The sequence below is a fragment of the Coffea eugenioides genome, chromosome 8 (genome assembly GCF_003713205.1).
Source record: "Coffea eugenioides isolate CCC68of chromosome 8, Ceug_1.0, whole genome shotgun sequence".
NCBI lineage: Eukaryota > Viridiplantae > Streptophyta > Magnoliopsida > Gentianales > Rubiaceae > Coffea > Coffea eugenioides.
The window spans coordinates 42589084-42613512 of NC_040042.1; the positions used below are offsets into that span (position 1 = coordinate 42589084).

The following is a 24429-nucleotide window of genomic DNA, read 5'->3' on the forward strand; positions in this document are numbered from 1 at the left end:
GGCAAGAAGCGATTCAGGTCTTATATGTTCTTCTTGTTCTGTGTCTGCTTTATTAGTAGTGTTGCCTACGTATTCTGGTCCTTTCAGACGCAACATGTTTTGGTTAATATTGAAAATAGCACAAATATTATATGTTTCTTTTTAAGCAAAAAAAAAAAAACTAGAAAATTTAATTTGTAGCTTGTCACTCTTATTTTAGGTCCTATGTGGTTTTATCAGGTGGAATGATTTTTCTAGAATTAATAATATTTAATTTCTTTCATAGAATTAATAATATTTTATGAACTCATCAACGTGGTAATTTAAGAATGAAATAGAAGGCTGAATTATTTTTTTCCCTTTTTTGGGCTTGATATATTTATCTCCTCATTGTGATTTGTATTTTCGTCGTAAGTGGCGAGAAGAAAAGAGTAGTAGCAAATAGTTTCCCTTCGTACGACGCCGTCTGACTTAATATACCTGCCTTTAGCCTCACCTGCTAAGGGAAAGTGGCGGGTGGGCCGTACACCCTTACCTAACCTCAAAGAGGCGGGAAGGAGCCAACGGTCCCATTCAAATTCAAACGATCCTTCCGAAAACTATTACAGTGATGAGACTCTCACTATCCTTCTCCATTTCCATGTGCCCCTGTGCTTGGATCAAGCTCGGAAAATTGGAACGGGAACGGGAACTCTTCAGAGTCTCATCATCGGAATCGCCATGGTCTTGGATTGATAGATATAGTAAGAATTGCAAAATCCTCCCAAATCATGCCAAGATGCATATTATCCTTAAGGAAGCTTAATGAACAGGGGTCATCAAACTATTTTATTAGAATGATTATTTAGATTTTTGCGTTTGAATAGGTGGAAACCCTGAGGGGTTTTTTCGTGGGTGAATTGAATGAATGAGATGAAAACATAGGTGCACAGAAAACATGAAATTTCTAATGGTAGAATTTTGGGAATAGAAACTTGAAACGTAAGAAGAAAACGAAACAATTTTTTAATCTTAGAAAGTAAATGATAGGTTGGGCTATTGATGAGGATTTAGTTTTGAGAGGTTTAAACATGTTGGTTTCCGTGAAGCCAATTTTTTAATTCTTAGAGGAATGGATAAATTTGAAGCAATTATGTTTCTTTTGTTCTTAATCTCTTTTGATTATGTTTACAAATTAAAGTACTTACTGAGAGAGAGTTTGAGACAAAGGTCATGCATGCTAAGGGAAGACAGATTGATCTTGGGGACCCATTGATTGTATAGTGTAATATAAATTATTCTGTCTCAAAAGTGATTTTCAATTGCTTGAAAATTCAAAGTTATACGAGACTTTTGGATCATGAACAAAAACAATGGATCAAGAAGTTGGTCCATTTTCGTATGAAAAAGAGCAAGATTCATACTGTTGTTTATATCAAAATTTCATCACCTAACTCCAACAGAACACGATGTAATCAAACTTATGGTTAACTTCCATACACGAAGTGGAAATGTGGTAGTTTTGGTCCAATTCCCACCAACAAAAGACAGCCCTGCCTGCACTGTCAGTTACATTTGAACCTCAACAAAGATGTGGGATTTCGGCACAGTATTGCTTTGATCTTCAAGGACACCTGCATAAGGAATTATGACCATTTCTTCAACAGATCTTACTTTAATTCAGTTCGTCACAGGCCAGCAAAAATCATTACCTTGTTGGTAACCATTGTTGGAGGTCCGTAACTCAAACACAGGGCTATTCATGCCTTTTCCCAAGCGATCTGAGTACGAATTTGGATACCACAAGAAGCAAGCACATCTAGATGATAAGCCCTTCCTCAATGATCTTTTGAAAAATTCTGGAGTAATTAAATGAAGAGAGATGATTTGTATGCAGGAGCTCCAGTACGAAAATGCACTCAAACAGAAGTTGGAAGAAAACAGATGGATAACTTGCTGAATGATAAATCTTCTCGAAATGTTGGTAGGCATCGTTCTACCAGTAGCATTTAAGGAGCTTGTCTCTCAAAGTTTATAGGGACATTCTATCTGGAGGAACAATGACCTTACATATGACTAGCAGCTAATCTTTTGATTAGTATGTAAGCAAGTATTCTCTACAACGTATGAAAAATCTTCACAGACTCGGTTCCCCCCAATCTGATCATGATTACTAGTTATTGAATATAACCAATGAATTTCTCCCCTCAAAAGAGCTGGATAAGATATAGCTTCAAATGATGTTTACAGTACTTGAAATTCTGGAGACGTGTTCATTAACAAAGACCACCCTGTATCAAATGGATTACTAATTCACAAACCAGGACCTACCCACAAATCATTGAGATCTCAAGTGATGGCTAGCAAATTGACGTTTAGATAAAGATATGACATTGCTCGGCTCATCGGCCAAGAGAGAGAGATATGCCAGTCACTGATGGCAGGCTTAACAACTATGTAGCATATGGAACTCTTCAAAGTTTTAAGTTACCACCTCTTCGGCGTTATGAGCTATATAATACAATATCTGTCAACCTATACAAAAAGCCACCCATATCCATTTCCTAGAATTCCATGTATGATATAGGTAAAGCAGCCCGAGCCAAAAAAACCAAGAAAAGGGGAAAAGCAACCCTCAAAACAGATCCCACGTTTCATGTTGGCATGCAAAACATATGAAGCACAACAGCTGGGTTTGGAAGAAGTGACAAGACGGCATCTAATAGCCTAGCTATTGTATCAGGGTCGCGCTGCTATGGTTAGGGATGCAAGAGCTGTGGGTATCCTGAGCTACTACAAGTGCTTGCTTGGGCACCAAAACTTGAAGTTGGAAGCAGGAGTTCTGCCTGCGGAAATGAACTGTTGGAAGGCACATCCAGCAGTAGATCCTGATCTGAACTTTCTGCCGTATTGAAAGAGTCCAGCACCAAGGAGCTATTATCAGCAGGCAGGGCAAAGAGACTTCTCGGACTGAAGCATGAGCCATCATTGTCTGTTACCTCCCTGTGTTCATAGCTGGCTTTCATCATCACTCTTTTTGGACTCTTCATTATGGTCTTTGCTGCTGAAAAGGAAATGGAAATGGAGGTTATTCCAATGCGGTTACAAGACATTCATGTGTAATATAAAAAGATCATGTTAAAAACTAGGCCTGTTGAATTAGCTCTGAGGTCTATTACCCTTGGCTGTTTTACCACAGCGAATAATCCAAACAAACAATTTTTTGATTCCAATCATGTGAACCTCTTATACAAAATGTTCATAAGAACTTCCTCGTATGCCGCCCAGCAGCTATCTCAGATCCTTATATTTTAAGAAGCTCTATTTATTTGTCTTGCATCATAATTCAGAAGGCAAGAAAAAGAAGCATAGTAAGAAAGACATCAGCGGACTAGTAAGATATCATAAGAAGCAATTTTTGTTTTGTCTCTGAAGGAGATTGGTTTGACACCTTTTTGCAAGGCCCAAGGCTCAAAAACCCACTCCATTGAACAGAAAACCAAGTGCATAACAATGTTTACATTTAATTGGCTAAAGTCCACGTAATCAACTTTTTTGTATACTGATAGTTGGCAACTATGTAATATCACAAGAAACATCCAGGAACATGCAACCCCTGAAATGATCAACTTGACATGAAACTTGAGCCCTATAGCTTGGCTTTTCACCCCATATCATCTATCAGAAATTTACTACAGTGCTAACACCCTCCAACTATGAGCTGCTTTGTGATCTCAAAGAGAACATGTTCTAAGGACACAAGCAGTTGAGTAATAATAGAAAAAAGACAGTATGGCAGACCTGGAAACTTCTGATATTGTCCATCACGTGATCTTTTAGCATTCACTGAATGACCAGTTGCAACAGCATCAAATTCTCCTGCAACTTCAGACATGCTAATACTACTTCTACATTTAACATCCTACAGCCAGAATATAGTTAGGGTCAATAAATTTATACCATTTTTAAGGGGAAAGAGTGCAACTCATAGCAAATGAGGTCATTATCATGTACAAACCTTTAGTAGATTATATTGACCCACCCATTTTGATTTTGTCAAATTGCACAATACAAATTTCTTCAGAGTCCTACAATCTTCTGTCTTCACCCCCGATAGTGTGTTGTCAAAAACACCTTCAGCAAGCAGCTTCTGGAAGGAAGACAGGTTCTCCTCAAATTGTATGCTATCAAACATGTTTCTGAGACTGTATAGAAACAAGACAACCCTTTTAGTGACGAAGCATGCATGTTAGATCCTTTAAATGCCACTATTTACAACTGACATGAGAATGTGCTTGCTTAGCCAATACTGAGAGCAGAGATGATGATCCAGGATGACATTAAAAGCAGTTTAGCTGATTATATTATGTGAACGTCCACACTTCAACAAGACACCTTGTGTCTGTTCGGATAATTTTCAGAACAATCAAGTCCACTTATATCTATGATGTACAGTTTCCTGTGTGTTTCCAATTTCCAGAGAGCCCCATCATAAATGATGAGCACTTTCTGCATGTGACTTATCAGAATACTTTGAGTTAATCCTCTCTATCTCTTTAGGTTACATTAGTTAGCATGCTTGATTCTTGACTTCATAGTGACTCGAGACAAACAAGAGGGATGGTGGGACAAACCTCTCAGGTGGTCCAGAAGTATCAATGGACGGTAAATATTTAAGTAACTGCTGATGCTCCTCCTTAGTTAAGCAACTCACAAACTCACCAAAATTGAGAAGATCCTGCATCAGATATAGACAACAACCAGCTTGTCAAACTACATGATTCAAAGTTCAAACATAGAAGGTTCATGGTTCCAATGACTTGGAGCTTAGCAATAAACCTGGAATATTGTATAACCCTGATAAAGTAAGTGAAGTACTGAACTGCAAGATGACCTTTATAAGACTCCAGCTTATGAAATTTGCAACTGAAGACTCAAAAGCAATTAAAAATTGAAAAGAAAAAACAGAGTACGTCTGCTGGACCAAAAAGTTCCAATTTCTGTTGAATACTTGTTGAATGACAAAACATAATATCATCATTTTCTTTTTCTTATTTGTTTTACCATATGAACAAGACAAGTCAAAAAGAATGGAAGATTAGAGCCCTGCAACTTACTTTCAGATCAACATAACATAGTGGCGAACTGTGATGACCCAGCAATTGCAGTTTCTCCAGCTGATCTTTATCCCTACAATATAAGCACAAGCTATAGTTAGACCAAATTTAATTGGTAAGGAAAAAAAAAAGCATAATGACAAGAAAGCATATATAATCACACATGCCAAAGTTTTTAACAAGTTTACACAACAGAGAATGCAGAAACACCTAGTTCACAAACTCTGGAATAAGAGAAATAAAATTCCAGGTATTGTTTGAGTGACTCCTGGTAAAAATGTATTATACGTAGCAAACTATTTCTACTCCTCAATTATAAGGCAATATGTTCTTCAGCTCGAATGGCATCCAATGCCAAATATCAGAAAATGCATCCCATACCACATGGCCATATATTCTCATCTAAAAACTGTCCCTAAGCCCCTAAAGTTATAGCAGTTTTGTCTGTCTGATAACCAACATCATATAACAAATTACCATTTAATCTGCTCTTGTTCCCCACCCTGCCCAGTAGGCTTCTTAACTTTCTCTGCTCCTGGATTTGGAAGATTGACACCTTTGTTATCAGTATGTACAGAAAAGGTTGTCAACCGAGAATAAGCCTCATTGACTGGGTGTAGCTTGTTATCAACCGAAAGGGAGCTAGCTTCTGATTCTTCTTCTCTAGCTATTGAGCTGGGATGCCGAATGAGTACACTTCCATGTCCTATCTCAACAGATACCATAGGTTTGTCACTCTCAAAAAGCAAATCTTCTTCAGAAGACCCAGAGAAGTAGGGAGAATGTTCATGTAAGATGGTATACAGATCCTTGGTAAGCTTCTCAACTGGTGACGGCTTAGCACGAGTAACACAGGTTCTCTTCCTTGAAGGCACCATTGAATCCCAAACCATGGGCTGGGCTGGACCTGAAAATATATAAATGCTTCACAGCCAATTGCATTTTCAATGCAAAGATAATCCTGCAGAATTATGCTATAATAACAATACAATGTCAAACTTAAATAGTATATTTTTCATTCAGAGGAGAAAAGGAAAATAGAAAACTCAGAATTGACGGTTTTACTGGGAAGGCATGGAGAATGTTGATGCAAAAGGCGCTGAAACTCTGTATGAAACTCATGCATATACAGTGAGCCTACCAGTCAAGTCGCTTGCATCAGCACTGCCAAATTGGGCACAGCTCTCAGAATTAGATATAGCAGAGCCTGAACTGGATCTGTTGCTTGTGTCTTCATCTAAACCTTTGCGGAAGCCATGGTTATAATCAGGAGAAAAGGCTCCAACTTCAATTTCATGATTCGGCTTCCGCTTAAGAACCTTTGCCTCTTTATTCTTAACAGAGATATTCTTCACCCTAGAATTTCTATAGTCCTCAAGGTCATCTGGTTCTGCTCTAGCATGTAAAGGGGTATAGTTTACGAGTGTCCCTTTTGTTCTCCACCGGGATCCACATGCATTGCACAGTACTGGCTTCTCTGGAGGCCCATTGCGCCATAGAGGGGTGCCTGTTGCATTGATCAAATGCAAGCGATCAGTATATAATGCTTTTCAGCAGATTATTGACACTGCACACTCTATTTGTCATACAAATATCGCAAAGAAATTACAGGAACAGAATTGTACACATAAAAGCAACAGAGCAATTGATACATACAAAGAGAATTTTAGTAGGAATCTCAGTAACAGATTCTTTCTGACAAAAGAAAAACAAATAGTTGTAAGAGGACTGGCAAGCATTTTAAAGTTTACTCTAAATGAGCTTCTGATATAACGTGTTCACCCCAAATTTGGAAAAGTGAGCTTATTAGTGCATAGGATATCAAAGAAACTCATGAGTGACCATAGAATGGCCATCTCAAGAATGAGAACAAAAGGAGAAGACGAAAAGAGGAATAGTAGGAGTATCATCGATAATGAAAAGTGAAATAATACTTGACAAATGATCTCAGACCAAAATAGCAATATCGGGAGCTAAGGTTGGGATGAAGATGACTCCCACAGGCATCTGCATTATAGACTTGAATTTTCTCAGTCACTGATGTCCAACTTGTTCTAAATTGTTGTATTTTGAACTTGAATACTAGACATATCATACTAGAAGCTGCAATAAATTGGAAATTACAACCACAACAAAGTCCATTATAACTTCCCTACAACTGAAATCCTAGGACAAGCAAATGACAGGCAAGTGAAGATTGTCCAAAATTGTTAACCACTCAGCATGAAGCAATTGGTTTCTAAAAGTGAAGAAGTGCCAAAGATCATTGTTTAGCTGATGGAGCATTGGAATCTCCCATTTAGACAAGCATTGTGGAACTGCATCTACCATATGTTTTAGGCAACACAGAACGAATTGGATTGTGCACATATAAGAAAACAAGATGGTTCGGAGGGTGAAGTCATCATCAGATAGCTTATGAAGAAATGGTGAAATACAAATCAATAAGGTGACTGAATGAGAAATTTGAGCCCTTATTTCGAGAAACAATGCCACTAAACCAAAAAGCAATGTGCCCTTGGATTATATTAGTGGAGGAAATTATGAATCATAATCAAACACCATATGGTTCAGGAAAGGCTGTCCTTCATTTGGGTAAAGTTTGGAAGACTGAACCGGACTGAAACCAGCAAAAATTGGCACTGGTTCTTTACTTGTATTCTTTCAAGTGTGAATAAGATGACCACTTAGTCTAGCAAACGATCATGTAAGGAATGCAAATACAATTGCTTCAAGCAGATCTTTTCAATAAATTCAGGTATTTGCATTTGGCAAGAGTAGATTAATTGAGCCAGGAAGACTTCTAACTGCCATTGGGGTAGCGAAATGGGTACAATAGACTACAAATTGCACAGCTAAACAACAACTCTCAGCCAAATTTCCACTAGTAATACATTGTTCAAGAGAGTCAAAGGGCAGTACACAAACTCAAGAAGAAGAGAATAAGGCTAAGTAGAACATCAAAACAAACAAGAAAACAGAAACCCAGTTTCATTTAACCAATTCAATATTGAAAAGACGATTTTATATTATGAGATTCATAGACAAACAGAGTAGTAGTCTTAACAGCACAAACTAGCGATAATTGTTCAGTTATTACAAACATCTTTTTTGTATTTTTGAAAAATGAACTAGCATATGGGCATTCATTTCTCAAGATTAAACAAACTCATCTCAGCATAGAAACCCATTATAGACCATATGAAAACAAAGAATATCCCAAAAAGAACCCATTTTTCTTGAATATTGAAGAACTTAAATGAAAATATATTTGAAAAAATACGAAAAATAAAAATTAAACTCACTTGTAACACCACAGTGATAGCAAGGTCCTTGCTTTCCCATATCTGTGAATTTCTTTTCTCCCTAAATTTTAAAATAAGCAAACTTTCCAAAAGGATTGAGTCTTAATAGGGAGAAAGAAACCAGTTTTCCCAAGAAAATTTTTTCAACAAAAATTTTAAAAGATTAAACTTTTTAAATATATATGACTTAAATTATTCTTCTTGAGCCAGTTATAGAACTTATGCTTCTGGGTATGAAGCCTTTTTCTACAATATAGTTCTGCAAAAAATAGCAAAAACCCAACAAGACCCAGAGGAGTCTGTATCTTAAAGTCCCAGAAAAACCACTAAAAACAGCAAAAATTCAACAAGTAATTGAAAGGTAAAAAGATGGGTTTTTTAGCTCAGAATCTGTACAACCCAATGGAAAACAGAGAAGACCATTTGGAGATTGTAGGAATCTAATGAATGGGTTGATAAAAGGGAAGGTGAAATGGGAAAAAAGGAAGAGGGGAAGGTTGTGTTTATGTATGACCTCTCTTCTTGTTGTATTGTATGTGAAGTAAATGTTTCAGCTTTCTTTACTGCTTTGCTTTTTCCACAAATTCTTATATTTTTTTTCTTGATTGATGTTAATGTCTATAGATTACTTATACATCTCACAAGTTACAATTTTACTTCTTTCAATTAAGGTATTATAAACACATAAAGAATATTTTTTTTTTAATAAGTACCTAATGGGGTAGAGGAATATTATTGCTCTATCTTCTTGTTGACTGTAGACTTTTAGTTATATGTTATCTTGAACAGATTGTAGTAGTAGTACAACCATTTTTCAAATACCAGTTTTCGAATAAATGAAAAGGACAAGAGAGAGTTAATGAATCGTTGAACCTTTTGTTTGAGTATGTATACTGGTGAATTTTTTTTTTTCTAAAAAAAAAAAAAAAGGTATGTATACTGGTGATGATTTTTCTGTAATTACTTATTTAGTTATGGTTGTGAAAAATATGATAACATATGAGAAGAAAGAGTAGAAAAAGATAGGCAGGGCCAAGCCAGAGAACAACAAAAAAGAGAAAGAAACAAGAAAGTTTGTTTGGACTTCTTATATTCTTTCTTTTACCATATACTTCTCTCTGATGTATAAAACTTCTTTTTGGTAAAACAGGAGGTATATGTAAAAAAAAAAAAAAAAGATAAGATAAATAAAGGATTGATTGAAAATTCTGATGCGTTTATGGTGACATGATGCTGATAAATAAAATAATATATGTATCTAGAAATTTATAATAATTTTTGTACAAAAAATTAGTTTAGTGTCAAATGTGGTGCCACTATTGGTTATACCAGCTTCAATGCCTCATTTCTCACCATTGATGTGGTTCCAAGAGAGATCTCACATGTGGGTCCTAGATGATGTGGTATGCACTGACCTTCTAGTTTTCTTTTTAATTCAATCTTATTGGAAGGGATATTAATCAATAGTTTGATCTGCTCCTACGAATTTTGCAAATGATGACTGACTGCTACATGGAACCAAGAAATTAAAATTTGGGATTAAAAAGGAAGAAAACTAGTTTTGAAGAAATTCAGGACCATAATAGTTCTTGTAGATTTTTGTGAAATCTCTTAATTGGGTTTCTCTCCTTTTCTTGCAATGGGGGAGAAATGAGGAATAAAGTACAGTATTCCATGTTTCATAATAGTTATCTAATTTTTTTGTCATGTGGCACTTAAGGTCATGTTCCTCCATTGTTCAAAAAGAAGAAGAAGAAAAAAAAGGTCATGTTCCTCCAATAAGAATTCCAAGTTGGACCAATTTTACCAGAACAAAGTGTTAGATTCAACCATTGTACCAGAAATTTTGTTTGATTTCCAAGTTTATGACCATCCCAAATAACAAAAGTAAAATTTCTAACACCAAAATAAATTAGATAAACTACATTAACCATCCTCGAGATTTATATATATATATATAAGTGGGAGGCCTTGGAGCTGAAAACTCTTATTTACAATCCTTCCCGCTAACCATTCTTGAGGTTTCTCATAATAAAAAAGAATTTTCATTTATTTTGAAAATTACGATGAATTCTTTTTAATTTTGCATTCCATAACCCTCTCTTAAATGATTTAGTTTTAGCTAAAAGGGAAAGGTTCCACAATCATCATTTCTAATTGGTAGAGTGTGAGGAGATCCTAAATTACATTATCGAAAGGACTATATGAAATCATTTTTATTACCAAAAAAAAAAAAAGTATATAGGGTTGGTCAATGAAATTCAGTTCAAGAGAATGTCACACAAAATTACGAGAAACTTCAAGGGAGTCAAGTATAATTTCCCTAAATGAATGAGCTATAAGAGAAGAAAGAAAAGATATATAGATTTGGGCAAAAACACAAAAAAAAAAAAAAAAAGTGCCCAATTTGGACGGCTAAGCACCATGAATTAATTTGGTTTGATGCATTAATGTCCCTTTTTCTTTATGCTTTAGAGTTAGAAACTGAAGACAGATTGATGAGTCAATATCCAAAGGCCAAAAGTCATGCCAATAGCCATGTAGTATGTGACTCTTTCTTTTCTTGCATTATTTTGTGCTTTAGAACAAATCACATGGCAGCCCAGTTTTAAAGAAATAAATGTCAAAGGACAAAAGGCGAAAAATATTAAGAGTTTTCTTGGAATCAACTCAAATTGATCCATCATCACCGTCCATTTCATCCACAGCAGCAAAGAATTTGATCAATCAAGTAGTTTGCTGACTAAACATTTAATTATTGTTCTTTATTGATTATTATTCCCACCCATCCACACCCCATTTAATTATTCTTTATTAGATCTCTCGAGAAATTATATTTTTTTTCTGTTTTTTCTTTGGACAGAACAAAATTTGATTGTTATACCAACCAAGTTGAAGTAAGTTAAAAGAGATGGGGTGAGGTTCCTTTTTTTACTTTTCTTTTTTGTACTGTTAACGCATTCGAACCAACAAGAAAGACTTTATTTGCTTCTCCAAATTACTACTTCAAAAACAAACAAATAGGAGAATTATTGGTTCATGCACAAAATATAGTGAAAGAAAAAATTATCATCACCCTTTCTTGCTTTTCTTCACAAATTAACTAAGCATAACACTTTTTACCAAAAAAATAAATAAATAAATGCAAGTGCCATTCTCAATTGGATATAGTTTTAAAATTTAACCCTTCTATTACCTACCTACCCAAAAAAAAAAGAAAAAGAAAAAAACAGGCAGATGGTGGATCCAAAATAATTTATGATCAACATCTGGTACGTCAATCGTGGATTAGTTCCATAGAGGTTTTTCAATATATTGTTATGTTTGACTGTGTGGCTTTGGACTTTTTCACACTGTTTTGTGTTGTTCCTTGTGGTTTCCTCTATTTGGTCTTCCTCTGCCTCATTATAATTGTTTACTTTTTGCCGTAGGTTAGAGATAAAACCAAAGTTAAAGTAGCCCCCATTCTCCAAATCACCACTACCCCTACTCTTTGGCTCCTTAAGGATGAAGTAAGAAACTTTTTCTCCCAGAAGAGACACCTTCAAATAGGTGGTCATTATCCCAAGTGAGATCTTGTGGAGATCTAGCCTAATGTATGTATACTCTTCAAGTGTTTGGGAGTTCCAAAAAAAAAAAAAAAAGGTATTACTATTGCCTAATCAAGAAAAGCCGAAAGATGCCCTTTCTTGTGCCTGAGATTTGGAAACTCATATCTTAATTGAAATGGGGAAAATCAGAAATGAGATACATTTCATGAACCAGCAGGGTTGGCTAGCGCCTAGGAGAAGGGTTATTAGAATTCTTCTCACTGTCAAATTTAGAGTTTGAATCTTGAACCTGATAGTTGGAAGTGAAAAGGGTGCAGAAATGAATGAAAGGTAAAAAACAAATGTTATATACGGCTTGAATTATGATGCACATTTTGTCAGTGTAAAGCAAAAAAAAAAAAAAAAAAGTGAAAAATTCAGCATAGTACAAAATCTACGTAAAAAGACTTTTCTGCTGTCTAGATTGTTCCAATATTTTTTGACATATAGAGGGGAGAGACGATCATCTGGAATCTTTGATGTCTGAATTCCCTGCTGCTTTTGTTCTTTATTACTTAGCATTAGTTTGGCTTAGTCGTATGCAATTCTTAAGCATATTTTTTTAGAGGCTTATATTTGACAAAAATCAGCCTTGGGTTTTTCTAGGTTAAGCAATTAAAACCCGCAAATATTCTTTTTGGGCTAACTTGAAGTACAATATTGACTGTAGAGCGATTTAAATAAATCCATTTGACCCATTATTCTTTTAAACTAGGTAAAGATGCTTTTTCCCTTTCTTATACTCAGTTTATTCTTTTCTTTCCCCTTTTTAAATGGTAAAAAGACATTAACAAAAATAAAGAACAATATCCTAAGTTTGTGAGGAACTGTATAGAACCATATCGCTACCTTCTTTTGTATACCTTTTGTTTCTGCAATTAAAAGAGAAATGAAGTGGCATCTAGTATTAGACAGAGGAGATCCAACAGAAATTCCATGGATCTTACACCTGTATGATTGAGAATTATGGTCTACATGTTTAGAATTGACTGTGCTTTTAAGATGAAAATCACACTATACAAAATCAATAAATGGATCACAAGACTTGTCAAATAATTAATAGGACAAGAGCACCCTTTTTTTTTTTCATAAGTGGAAGGTTTTGAATCCCAAATCTCTTATTTGCACTCCCTCCTTTCGTACCATCCAATTCATTCCTTTGCCTCAGGAGAGAATCTAATAATCTTCGGGACAACTAATTAACTAAACGGTAATCACAGTCCGTAAATAAATTACTGCCATTACAATTTAGTGCAATTTAATGTTGTTAAAATTTTCTTTTACTGCACTTTTCATAAGTCATCCTTTAATCACCAAACCTTTTGTTAATGTATTCAATAATTGAACTAGTACAGCCTAACACATTGTGGGATATAAATGATATGATGTAAATTTCTTGATAGAAGATTCTTCAATTTTCCCAAAAAAAGATGGGTTTGCCCACACGAGTTGAGGTAATTAGACGAAAATGAAAATTACAATTCCTACACTTCAACAGCAGTTTTCTTGATCATTGGACCAAGCTTAGTTTCAATGCCACGTTAAATCAAACTGATTTCTTGTCTCTTCTCTATTGGTTCAAAATGGAAGTTATTTTATACACATTGAATGAAGAAAAGTTGAAAAGTAACAAGATATTTTGATTCATGCAATACTAAGTCTCGTTTTATTATGTGTCACGGAAGAAAAGTTTTCTTGTTCTTGCCCAATGATAAATCACTTGCATACTTAGCAAGTAAGCAATCAGCGATTTGATAATAAAACGCAACCTAGTTAGTAAGATTACGGATTCAAGTCATCAACAGAGTAAGTGAAAAATTATTATTGGTCATCTTTAACAAAATTTTTTTTTTAAAAAAAGATCATTGATCTTAATCCGAGCTCTTAAGCATATATTATTGGATGTGAACATACTTGAATCCTATCCGCCACTCTGCTGCTGTGGATTGCATATGTGCCATACTACTAATGGCCGAATTGATTGCTGCGTGAGAAACGCAAAGTATGCAGTCATGATTCAGAAATGACAAAATGTCGATATTATCATTGAATTACACATACCAAATTTCGGTGTTTTAAATCTATCTACTAGTCTAAATTTGGCAGGATGCATAGCCAATTTGTTAACTTACATGACCAGTAAATTATATACTAAGTATGTGAAAAGTGGATCATGTCATGGGTGCTGTCTTTATCATCGTTACACATTCTTGGATATATATATATATATGTATCCACTATATTCTAGAATTATGCTAACAAGAAATATAGAGGCACATAGGGAGAGAAAGTCCTCAACATTGATGTGGAACTCGCACCATTCATGATTGTGTTTGCTATTGCCCTTTGAAAAGAAAATGGTCTCATTAATTTTCTTCTCTTTTGCTCCTACTGTTTATGTGAATTCAAATTTGGTTTCGCACCTTTTTGGGACGTAAACATCCTAACTTTTCAGATGAAGGGTTGCCTGGCTGTTATTAACCAAAATATATATGTTTTTCGATGAGGAGTGAAGAGGGAATCTAATAAAGAGTTGTGGGAGTAAACTGTCTTTTCAATTCATCAGTTTTCAAAAATTAGTTTTTTTTATGTTTAAAAAATATCCCAAAATATATTCTAAAAATTCTACTGCTCTTAAATATCTCAAAATATACTTTAAAAATTTTGCTACAGTAAAATTTTTCAAAAACACCCCCAAAAACAGTTAATCCAAACGAATTAGTACTAAAATGATTTTTGGTTCAATATTGGTTTTTTTCCGGTAGGATAATACCTTAGGTAGTAATCACTCCTTGTCCTCCGATATTGACAACTGATTGCTTCAGTAAATGAGAATTGTTCTTACAAAATAGAATTGCAACTCGTTCTCAATGGTCAACAATCAATTATGCTCGTGATTTAATTTAAGTGGGGAAAAAGAAAACTCCCCCTTTGAGCTAACGTATTAGCGATTTTAAAAGTAGAAAGTTGAAAAATTAGCGATTTGACAAGTGAAGCAAATGTGTGGATATCAATTGGAAGAAGAACATAGCAAAATAATAATCAGGCAAGGCCAAGGGTGAATATTTTGTCATTCTTTCTACATGATTTTTTTTTCCCAAAGCATTAGTGGAATCGAGTCTTTTAAAACTTACTTTAAGCGGAAATGGAATCCCATCATATCGGCAAGACTTTATCTAATTATATGTACCCGAAAACATAAAGCAAACCAACTTCCCCCCCACTAAGTTAAGAACAGAATAAAAACCATCTTTGAAATATATATATATATGTTAATTTGAGATTCACATATTGGCTCTTCAATTCAACTTAGAAGACTTCAACTTGACATATAATTGAGCAAAAAAAAAAAAAAACTAATGAGAAAAAAATGACAATTTTGGCATTTTTGTGTAGTGCACATAACAAAAATCATATAAATCAACATGGTAGGCATAAACAAGAATTTGAAATAGTATTAATAATAATGAATTAATAACAAATATACACAGGACTTTGAAAAATCTAGTACAATCCCAAGGGGGGCAGGTCGGGACTGACCCAAAACATGTGGCCAAAAGTTGCAATTTCTCTACGTTTCCAAGTGGGCTCGTGAATGGAAAACAAATATTATTGCTATATGGACATTATTTTTGGTTGGGAGGTCCATCTCCATCCAGGGTGATGCACGGGGTATTAAAACCACTGCCCTGAAACCACACCGCAATAGACAGTGACTCGATGACACTTGGAGCATGGCTGATGGCCACATTGACGTGGAAGATGCATTCTTCTTGTAGTATTAGTCAGATAGAGTATGGCTTGATGGCTAGGCCAAGCTGCCAAAGTTAAAACTCAAGCCAGAAATTTGTCACCTACTTCAGCCAAACCCAATCAGCAGCACTGCTTAGATTTGCACTACATTCATTGCACCTTGACTCCAAATTTTTGGTCACTCAATTGATAATCCCTTGACCTGTATTTTAGAAAAATTCATAAATAAGTATCCGACTAAATCGATAGTGGTTCATTTTTTCCGAATTTTCTTTTTGACCCCTTTGTGTCCCCCCTCCTCCTAATATAGAGGAGTAAGTGTAATGGAATCTATTGTATCTGGAAAAAAAAATTGATATTTTAACAATAAGAGCGTGCATGCATCAAAATTTTGTAACATCAAGTTTTATGTCAAAAAAAAGAACCAAGCAAAGTAAGGAGAGGAGACTGGGTAAATTATGTACATTAACTGTGTGACTCGAATCAATAATTCATCGTTAAATAATAGCGATGGGTCATTTCCCCTTTGGTGAATTTCATATAACGAATGATTGCATTATAATATTTCTAACATGGATGCTAGTACATAAGGATGGCAATGGGGGCAGGAGTAGAAATGGGACGGGGGATGGGGCGGGGGAAAACTATTTCCCCCCACCTTAAAACGGGGTGGGGGGTGGGGCAACATACACCCGCCCTGTCCCTCGCATACAATAAATAAATAAATATATATATATATAATACAACCCTAAAGGTTTCAAAGTTGCACCCTTACTTACAAGTACAACACTGGTCAGTGCCAACGGCCACACCGCCGCAACAACTGAAAAAATTTCTTGGACTATTGTTGATTTCTTTCCAACGGCCCCCCCCAAAGACTAAACTATCCAATTCCAACCTGTTTTGCTCCAAACCCTTTTTTATTTTGATCGGTTCCCTTTCTCCGCACTGAATGTAACTTGACTTGTTGTGCTTTATTTCCATCTGAACAGCTTTTTAATCTTATTTAACGTTGTTTACAATTCTATTATTGTAAGTGGACATTTATGATAAGTTGATTTCCCCCGTAGGGAAAACGGGACAGGAGCGGGGCAGGGGGCGAGAGGCAAGGGGCGTTATTTGACAACGGATCCCCCGCCCCAACCCCGCCCCATTGCCACCCCTACTAGTACATCATGTCACAATTATAAAATATTTCATAACTTCTATTTGGTGTTAGTGCAGCACATAAAAACAACGCTGTAACTTGTTTTTAATTTATTGAATAACGTAGCGCATATGATGTATCTAATATTCTCTATTCCAGCTAGCTTACTTTTCCCTAATCAAATATTGGATAGGAATGGTAGGAATGTAGAAGATGTAGAAAATGTCTCCCACCAATCCCTGCTTGAATGGTAGGAATGTAGAAAATGGCAAGGATTATTAACCAAATAATGGATAGGTTTATTACTAAGAACTGGAAACTACTAGAAAAGTATTGAGAGTTTTTTTTGTCCTTAATAGGTGTCCACTAAGTATTCGTTAATACACTTAAATCACATATAACATATTATATAAGTGCACGTACTAATTATTACCTAGTATTTATACACCTTGTGTTTATATAAATGCGCGTACTAATAACTATTATCTTGTACTGATATACCTTGCCTATCTAATTATATCTTTTCAAAACACTTGAACTCCATTTTAAAGATTGCCCAACGAGACAGACCTGAATATTAGTTAAAGGACAAGTGCATGAAAGAAAGGAACCGATGTTAAATACTCACTACTCGAGCAAAGTCATGGATTCTAGTTAAATTAGTATTGTGCTCGTGATTTCTGCTTTGCTCATACCGTGTGAGCTTTACACACGGTTGAGGATGTTGAATTCGAGTATCATTAAGCCTTTCGGACTTGTTCACAAATGCTTTGCTAGTCATATTCTTTATGTCATCTTTGATTATTGGCTAATAGGGGTGGACAAAATTATCCGCTAACCCGAAAACCCGTCATATCCGATCCGATCCGATCCGAAAATTAGGATATCCGATTTTTATTATTTGATCGGATCAAAAGAGGGTCGGATACCCGCTAAGATGCGGAGCGGGTTAGGGTCACATAATTAAAAACCTGCGGGTACCCGATCCACCCCGCATATATATATTTTTTATTTTATTTTTATTTTTATACACACACTATAAAATAATAAGAACTAAATAAGTAATTTTATTGAACAAATTGCATTACAAATATGAGAGACTATAGTTTATTTACAAGATTCATTTGTAGAGGCCATGATCTTATATTTTATAGAAAAAAGTTTAATTAATGTGGAACATATATATTAAAAATTGTGCTACTTATTTCAAACTTTTATTGATTTCGAATTCTTTTAATTTTTTTCCTTTATCTTATATTTTCTTTACATGCTTGTTTCTTGGTGGGAAACCTTTTTTTAGAAAAAAAAACATTTCTTAAATCTTAGATGAATGTGTAAAATATAAAAATAAATTGGTATAAATTATTTTTTTTAAAATTAAATGATAAATGGGGCGGGGCGAGTACCCGTTGACCCGAACCTATCTCAGCAGGTACCCAATTATAGGGTATCAGCTGATATGAGGATATCAGCTGATATGCGAGGCGGGTAAGGGTCAAAAAATGACTGACCCGCAACGTGTGGGTCGGGTCAGCCAAAATGGTGAATGGGACGGGTACCCGACCCGCGCCCACCCCTATTAGCTAATTCCAGAAGGAAAAGTTTCCAAAATCTGGCATCTTTGTGGCCTTTGTGAATTGATGAAAGCCATTGGTGTGCAAAAGGTAGACCCGTGCTGCTTTTTGAAATGTTCCTTTTTTTTTTTTTGAAATGTTCTTCTGCTTTTGCTTGGGGACAAGAAGAGGAATGGTATGTCTATGCCAGCCAGAACGAGTCAATGCACTACATAATACGACATTCATAAGTCACCGCTTCTAGTATATAGTAATCTAACACTCGTCTATTTCATTCTTATTATATCTCAACGGAAGAGTGGTATAGTTTGTACAAAGGTTGTTACTAGCTTTTATTACAAGTTTCCAATTTTTTCATAGCAGTTTAGAAATTGAGGAAAGTTTTCATAATTTGTACACCTCTCTGATTTCAGGATATAAACACTAACTTAACCTCAATGTCAAATCATTAAGGTGACACCTGAATAGACATATAATTAATTGCAAAAAAGTGAAATTAGCCTCAAACTGTCCACCTTGTAGTTCATTGCCATCCAAGAAATCGTTAAAATTATATATGAGAAGTCACTTAGATTGACCTTTCTTGCTCTAGTCCTCAGCAACATAATAATCCTAGAAGATAATTAAATAGGTACAAGGTTCGAAAAGTTTCTTAGCTGCTAAACGTGATCGCGACCCCCACCGCCCCATACCACAACTCTGCGAGTATCCTTTTTCTTCCTTACAATAATGATACCGTGTATGTATTGTACAAGCCAAACTCAAGGGCTCATAACGCCAAGACCATGAGTACCTCTGGCTTTTGGTTTACCGGTCAACCAGAGTCTCAGAAATCCCCCCAAATGGCACAAAAATTACAGGTAAAGAAAGTCAACACGTTGCAGCACGCTCCCCGGATTCAAGCTAGTAGTACTTCATTTGGCTACAACCCAAAAACTTGTTCCGGGAATTGTTAACAGTGTGACATATTCAACTTTGTGTTAGCCTCTTTTATGTAATTTGTGTTGCCTCTTTTAGGGGATCATGCGGTCACCTCATTAATACTGATCCATCAATCATAACTTTGAGCATTGAATGAGCAAACAAGCGATCTCTAATGTAAAGTGTTAAAACAGAAAATCTAACAAAGATGCCGGCTCGCACACGCAGCATTGGCAACGTACTAATTTACCACCGTTGAAGGTTAAGCCGCAAAGCGACCATACAAAGATCCAAATAAAGGGTGATCTTAGAATTCTTTCCGACCCCCCCCCCCCCGGTGGGGGGGCCCAGAAGATTAGGTAAAAGCAGACACCTGCCCGTAGCATCGTCTTTTAGTTAAAATGTAGGAGCTGCCATCGCATCATATGATGCCCTACGAATCTCCATCCAAGAATATAGTTTGAATGTAACAAAATAAACATCCCCGCGGTCGAATCATTCAAGAATCAAAATGTAACAAAATAAACATCCCCGCGGTCGAATCATTCAAGAATCAAAGGCCAGTGTCCACAAGATTTTGGACCCGATATATGCCATACTTCGGCCTCACCTCAATTCTGCATTTTAAGTTAAAAGGGCCCCAGTATCATCAGATGTAATGACGCGCAAATTGTTTTCACGAAAATCATGGCACATTACAAGCAAAATACTCTTACCAATCAAACTGATGCAAAGATCGGACGAAAAGGAAGGAATTCACTGGTTAAAGTTTTACTCAATTTCTTTAGGTAAGCAATAAACACTGTCCAACAACTGGCACTTGACACCACACAACTTCCCAATATGTAGTACCACAACAGCGAGCACTTGCGCAAGCCTACCAGGCTAGGACCATCAACATCAGTTGATCCACAGAGGAAACAACTCTCAAAACAGAAAAAAAAAAGAAAAAGAAAAAAAAGAGATCATCTCATTGACTGTTAAACAATGTCCTTCCTCTTGAGCCATTTTGGAGTAGTTAGTGTCTCCTTTTCCTCTTCTTCTCTTCCTTCTCTGATGCGTTTTTCAACTACAAAATAAACATAAATAGTCCAATCATCAAAGCAGAGCCAAGTAGAAGATGAACAAATAAACAAAGTAATAAAAATCAATCAGCCACTTCTCAACAAAATAAACAAACAATAAAATTAATCAGTCAACAAATATACAGAGAGAGAGAGAGAGAGAGAGAGATTACCATTATTATAAGAACCCGCACAAAGACAGCAACAAAGTCTACAAAAAGGGTAAGAGAGTGCTTCACATAGTCCAGATCACCGTAGTGCGCCTTCTCAATGATATCCTGGGTGTCCACTACTATATAGCCCACAAACACTAGTAGCCCAAAATATAGCTGCGAACAAAGATCAGGAATAATTATGAGGTCAATCATCCAGAACAGGATGAAACACCAAACAGGTGGAACACTAGATCAGACACCAAACCAGTACCTCAAACTTGAAAAGTGCCAAAGACCCTCCAAAGATGGAGGATGCAAAGTGCAGCCAGAAAAGAATGGAAACACCAGAAGAAAGAAGGCCTGCAAGATACAGATATTCCCTGCGCCTTGCCAACATAGCAGCCGCTGAGAAACAACCAAAGGCAATAGCACAACCAACAACTGCACTTACCAAGATGCTGCAACATCCAAGAACAACGTCAGAAGTAGTTCCTCGACACAGCTAACTTGCTAGAAGGAAAAGAAATGGCCAGACAGTGTTCCTTCCAAAGTATTAACAACACACCATGCTTTACTAGATAAGCTAGCAACTCACATGAATCTCACATCCAAACAAAATAAAGTCTTAAACACATCCATAACACTTGTCTACCAGACTGAACACAAAGAGATGCAGATTGTCACTCAGGATGCAGAAAAAGAATAAAGGATCTAAAAATGATAACGCATTTCACCTTGAAAATAAAATTCGTAAGCAATGAAAAACAGCCTCCAGCGGGTTCACATAAGATGCCCTTTCCTAACCAGGTCCAGAATAACTGCCTAACAGACAATTGATTTAATTGGTATATTAGCCATAAATAAAATTTTTTTTTTTTGGTTGCCAAAGTACTACCCAGTGGAATCTCTAGTCAACAAGATTTGATCTCATAAGTAGACTTGGTTAGGCTATAAACCAGAACCAAATCTTACTCCCATACAAAGCAAAGAGGACATGGAGTCTGACCTGCTAAATTCATCACTACAAAATTGCACAAAAGCAAAATGCATACATGCAAAAACACATCAATGGAGAACACATACCTAGGGTCAAAGCTAATAGCCAACTCAATCAGAGGACCAATGGAAGCCCCTTCAAAAACAGCAGCCGCCATCAACAGTGAAAGCCTTTTATGCTGCTCTCACAAAAAAGGCAAACAGGCAAAAAATCAACAAATTGGTAATCAAGATTTAAAAAAAAACTAATAGAAAACCAATATCAACCAGATAACAGAAGGGCAATAAGACCGAGAGTAAAGATCATACCTCCTCAAAAGGAGGGGTGGAAAGTAACCACATCATGGATCCCATGCATCCAACAGTGGTCAGGAAGCCTCCAATGTTCCAGAGTATGTGAAGATAAGCACCAACAGCTGATGCTACCAGTGCACAACATAGTGTGAGATAAACCTGAAACAAGCAGCAAATTTAATTTACAAAATGCGTATTTCCATTAATAGATATAGATGAAACAAGCTGGCTCACCTGTTTTCATGCATTACAACAATGATCCAATAAACCAATACGCAAAAAACAAAAAAAAAAAAAAAAGTATCTGATAGAAAGTGTGAGAGCTGATGAAGGTTAATCAAATAAATGAAAAAAGAAAACAATGTCCCTTAAACAAACACATTGAAACCTCAAGCACGCTTAACTAGTAAATAGACATAAAATGATACTTATTACACAATCAATTATGTTAACATTAAGCACTTAGTAATATAACATGGTGCAAATCACACTATCAATAATGTTTATAAAAGAACGTTTTGGTACTGCACAACAGTCGAGGTCTAGCAAAATTGATAAACACCCTTTGGTAGATGGGGCCTCCCTCTTTACCCTTAACCCTGTCCCAACCAAATTCCCCCCCCCCCCCCCAAAAACCCCCCACGGGGCCCCTTCTTATAATCCCGGTGGGAAGTAAAGGAAAATCACATAATTGTGATTCCTTGGTGATCTTAATATACTGGTAAAAGTCCATGCTTGGCATCAAAGATGCCTTCTCTTACATTAGAAAAGACTTTGAATCACGATAATGAAAGAAGCAACTCCAACTATAGTAATGAAAACTATAGCCAAGTACTGATATTTCTATCCTAATCTACAGCTTTGGTGTTACCAATTACGGAGAGAACATCTTGAAACAATCAAAAAAATAACAAAATGATTAAGAACGTCTTTAAAAATAAAAAAATAAAAAGGTAAAAAGTTAGGGGAAAAAAATGAAAACGAATATACTATATAACAAAAATAGAAAGTAAAAAACATTTAATAGAAAACATGATCAAGTCATACAACAAAACAATAAATTCCACACCATACCACGAAGCTCAAAATCGTCCACAATTCAACTACCTAAAGATCTCTGCATAAATTTTTCTTCAATAAATTATAATCTCTTCCAAAAAAAGAATAATAACAAAATACACAATAATGGCAAATCAACAAAGTCCACAAATCAAAACCACGACTTTCAATCTCTTCTTCAATTCATTAATCTGAAGAATCTTTCTATCACTTCTCTCCCGCAAATTCAAAATTCTTCTCACTACTTCTCAGTTAAGTAAAAATTAACAGGCTATACAAACGCTTTCTAGCAAACAGTAAGAAAACCACAATAATATTAGTCATAAATCATAATCAATTTCAAGTTGTCAAACTAAATACAAGAAAATTAACGAGATAAAAATTTAACAAAAAAATAGGAGAAAACCACGAAACCTGCTTGAGATGATTTTGAACGACGGGAGAGATCTGCCGGAAGTTCTTCAGAGATTCGTAGCTCCAACCACTTCTTGACGCCGATTGTGAGTCAAAGAACGACGTAAACCCTTCCATTTCCTTCTTCTTCTTCTTCTTCTTCACCTCCTCCAAGAATTTGCGACTTTTCTGAATTTCTCTTTCTCCTTTCTTCGCGAAATTTTTTTCTTATCCAACACGAATATGATGTGAAGGGAAGATATGGGGAGTGCTATTTATAGGGGGTACGAACGAGGATTTGAAAATTCATTATAAGTGTCGGGTAGTTTTGTCGAAATTACCAGAGAATACTCGGAAATCACCAGATATTTTGAAGTCTAGGACGCTAGTTTTTCGTAGTGACTATTATGCCCCTGGTTTTAGTATTTAAAATTACATTTCTGTACGGGTGTTTTCGACCCGAAAATGGATCTGTATTAGGGTCCGGTTTTGAACCGTACTTGTATTGTTCTTCTGGCGTTTTAAAAGGAAGAGAAGAATGGGATGCTGAATGTCTGATGGCCGAAAACGAACGTCCACGACTTCTTCGAATGCCCTTTTAAAGCTATAAAAGCGTGAGTTTTATTGAGAATAAAAAGCACGCCTTTGTAGCTAGGGCTGGATGTACATATAATGCTGACAGGCACGCCTGTGAAGAGCAGTTTCGCGTGAAGTTAATTATTAGGGCAAAAAATCTCAGGGGCCATTAAACTATTAATCGGATCATGTTTTGACCATCAAACTATTTTTCGTTTGATGGCCAAAACATGATCTGACCAATAGTTTAGTGGTTGCTGAGATTTTTTACCCTAATTATTATTATTAATAAGAACACGTTGAAATGTACTGGAATCCCCAGCAAAAGGGGATAATTATCCTCTCATTATTTGAGGTGAATAACGTCCCATAATCGCACGAGATCTTCAACCTGACCCTTGCTAGAGGATAGATAAATCGATCAGTAAGAGTGGCATTCTTGTGGGATATGCAACGTACAAGAATTTCCCCCAAAAAAAAAAGAGCAAGCAAGCAAGAAAAGTGCGTGCATTATCTTGATGGGTACA

At 35.9% G+C, this 24429-nt stretch overlaps 2 protein-coding genes across 3 annotated transcripts; both read right to left on the reverse strand.

Annotated features, from left to right (window-relative positions):
- Positions 1-2299: 2299 nt before the first annotated feature.
- On the reverse strand, positions 2300-8923 carry LOC113779939 (GATA transcription factor 26). Of its 2 annotated transcripts, none has more exons than XM_027325732.1 (8): positions 8381-8923; positions 6217-6582; positions 5553-5982; positions 5076-5148; positions 4593-4696; positions 3977-4163; positions 3760-3880; positions 2300-3019 (listed from the first exon to the last, which is right to left on the reverse strand). In XM_027325732.1, the coding sequence occupies exons 1-8, from the start codon at positions 8418-8420 to the stop codon at positions 2718-2720; spliced, it is 1623 nt and encodes a 540-aa protein (XP_027181533.1). In that variant the 5' UTR covers positions 8421-8923; the 3' UTR covers positions 2300-2717. The 2 variants fall into 2 exon arrangements, with proteins under 2 accessions (XP_027181533.1, XP_027181532.1); XM_027325731.1 differs by having other exon boundaries at positions 2300-3022; positions 8381-8922.
- An 11180-nt stretch (positions 8924-20103) lies between these two features.
- LOC113779787 (bax inhibitor 1-like) lies at positions 20104-23633 on the reverse strand. The gene is made up of 6 exons (XM_027325505.1): positions 23348-23633; positions 21890-22033; positions 21668-21759; positions 20856-21042; positions 20603-20758; positions 20104-20434 (listed from the first exon to the last, which is right to left on the reverse strand). The coding sequence occupies exons 1-6, from the start codon at positions 23462-23464 to the stop codon at positions 20384-20386; spliced, it is 747 nt and encodes a 248-aa protein (XP_027181306.1). The 5' UTR covers positions 23465-23633; the 3' UTR covers positions 20104-20383.
- Positions 23634-24429: the final 796 nt, after the last annotated feature.

Excerpts from the sequence above, each read along its gene's own strand:
- LOC113779939 (XM_027325731.1), bottom strand. The coding sequence starts at position 8,420 with ATGGGAAAGCAAGGACCTTGCTATCACTGTGGTGTTACAA. Across the intron at positions 5,983-6,216 it reads TGATGCAAGCGACTTGACTG|GTCCAGCCCAGCCCATGGTT; the intron begins GTAGGCTCACTG and ends ATATATTTTCAG. Across the intron at positions 3,023-3,759 it reads ACAATATCAGAAGTTTCCAG|CAGCAAAGACCATAATGAAG; the intron begins GTCTGCCATACT and ends TTTCCTTTTCAG.
- LOC113779787 (XM_027325505.1), bottom strand. The coding sequence starts at position 23,464 with ATGGAAGGGTTTACGTCGTTCTTTGACTCACAATCGGCGTCAAGAAGT. Across the intron at positions 21,760-21,889 it reads CCACCCCTCCTTTTGAGGAG|CATAAAAGGCTTTCACTGTT; the intron begins GTATGATCTTTA and ends TTGTGAGAGCAG. Across the intron at positions 20,435-20,602 it reads TGCGGGTTCTTATAATAATG|TTGAAAAACGCATCAGAGAA; the intron begins GTAATCTCTCTC and ends TTTATTTTGTAG.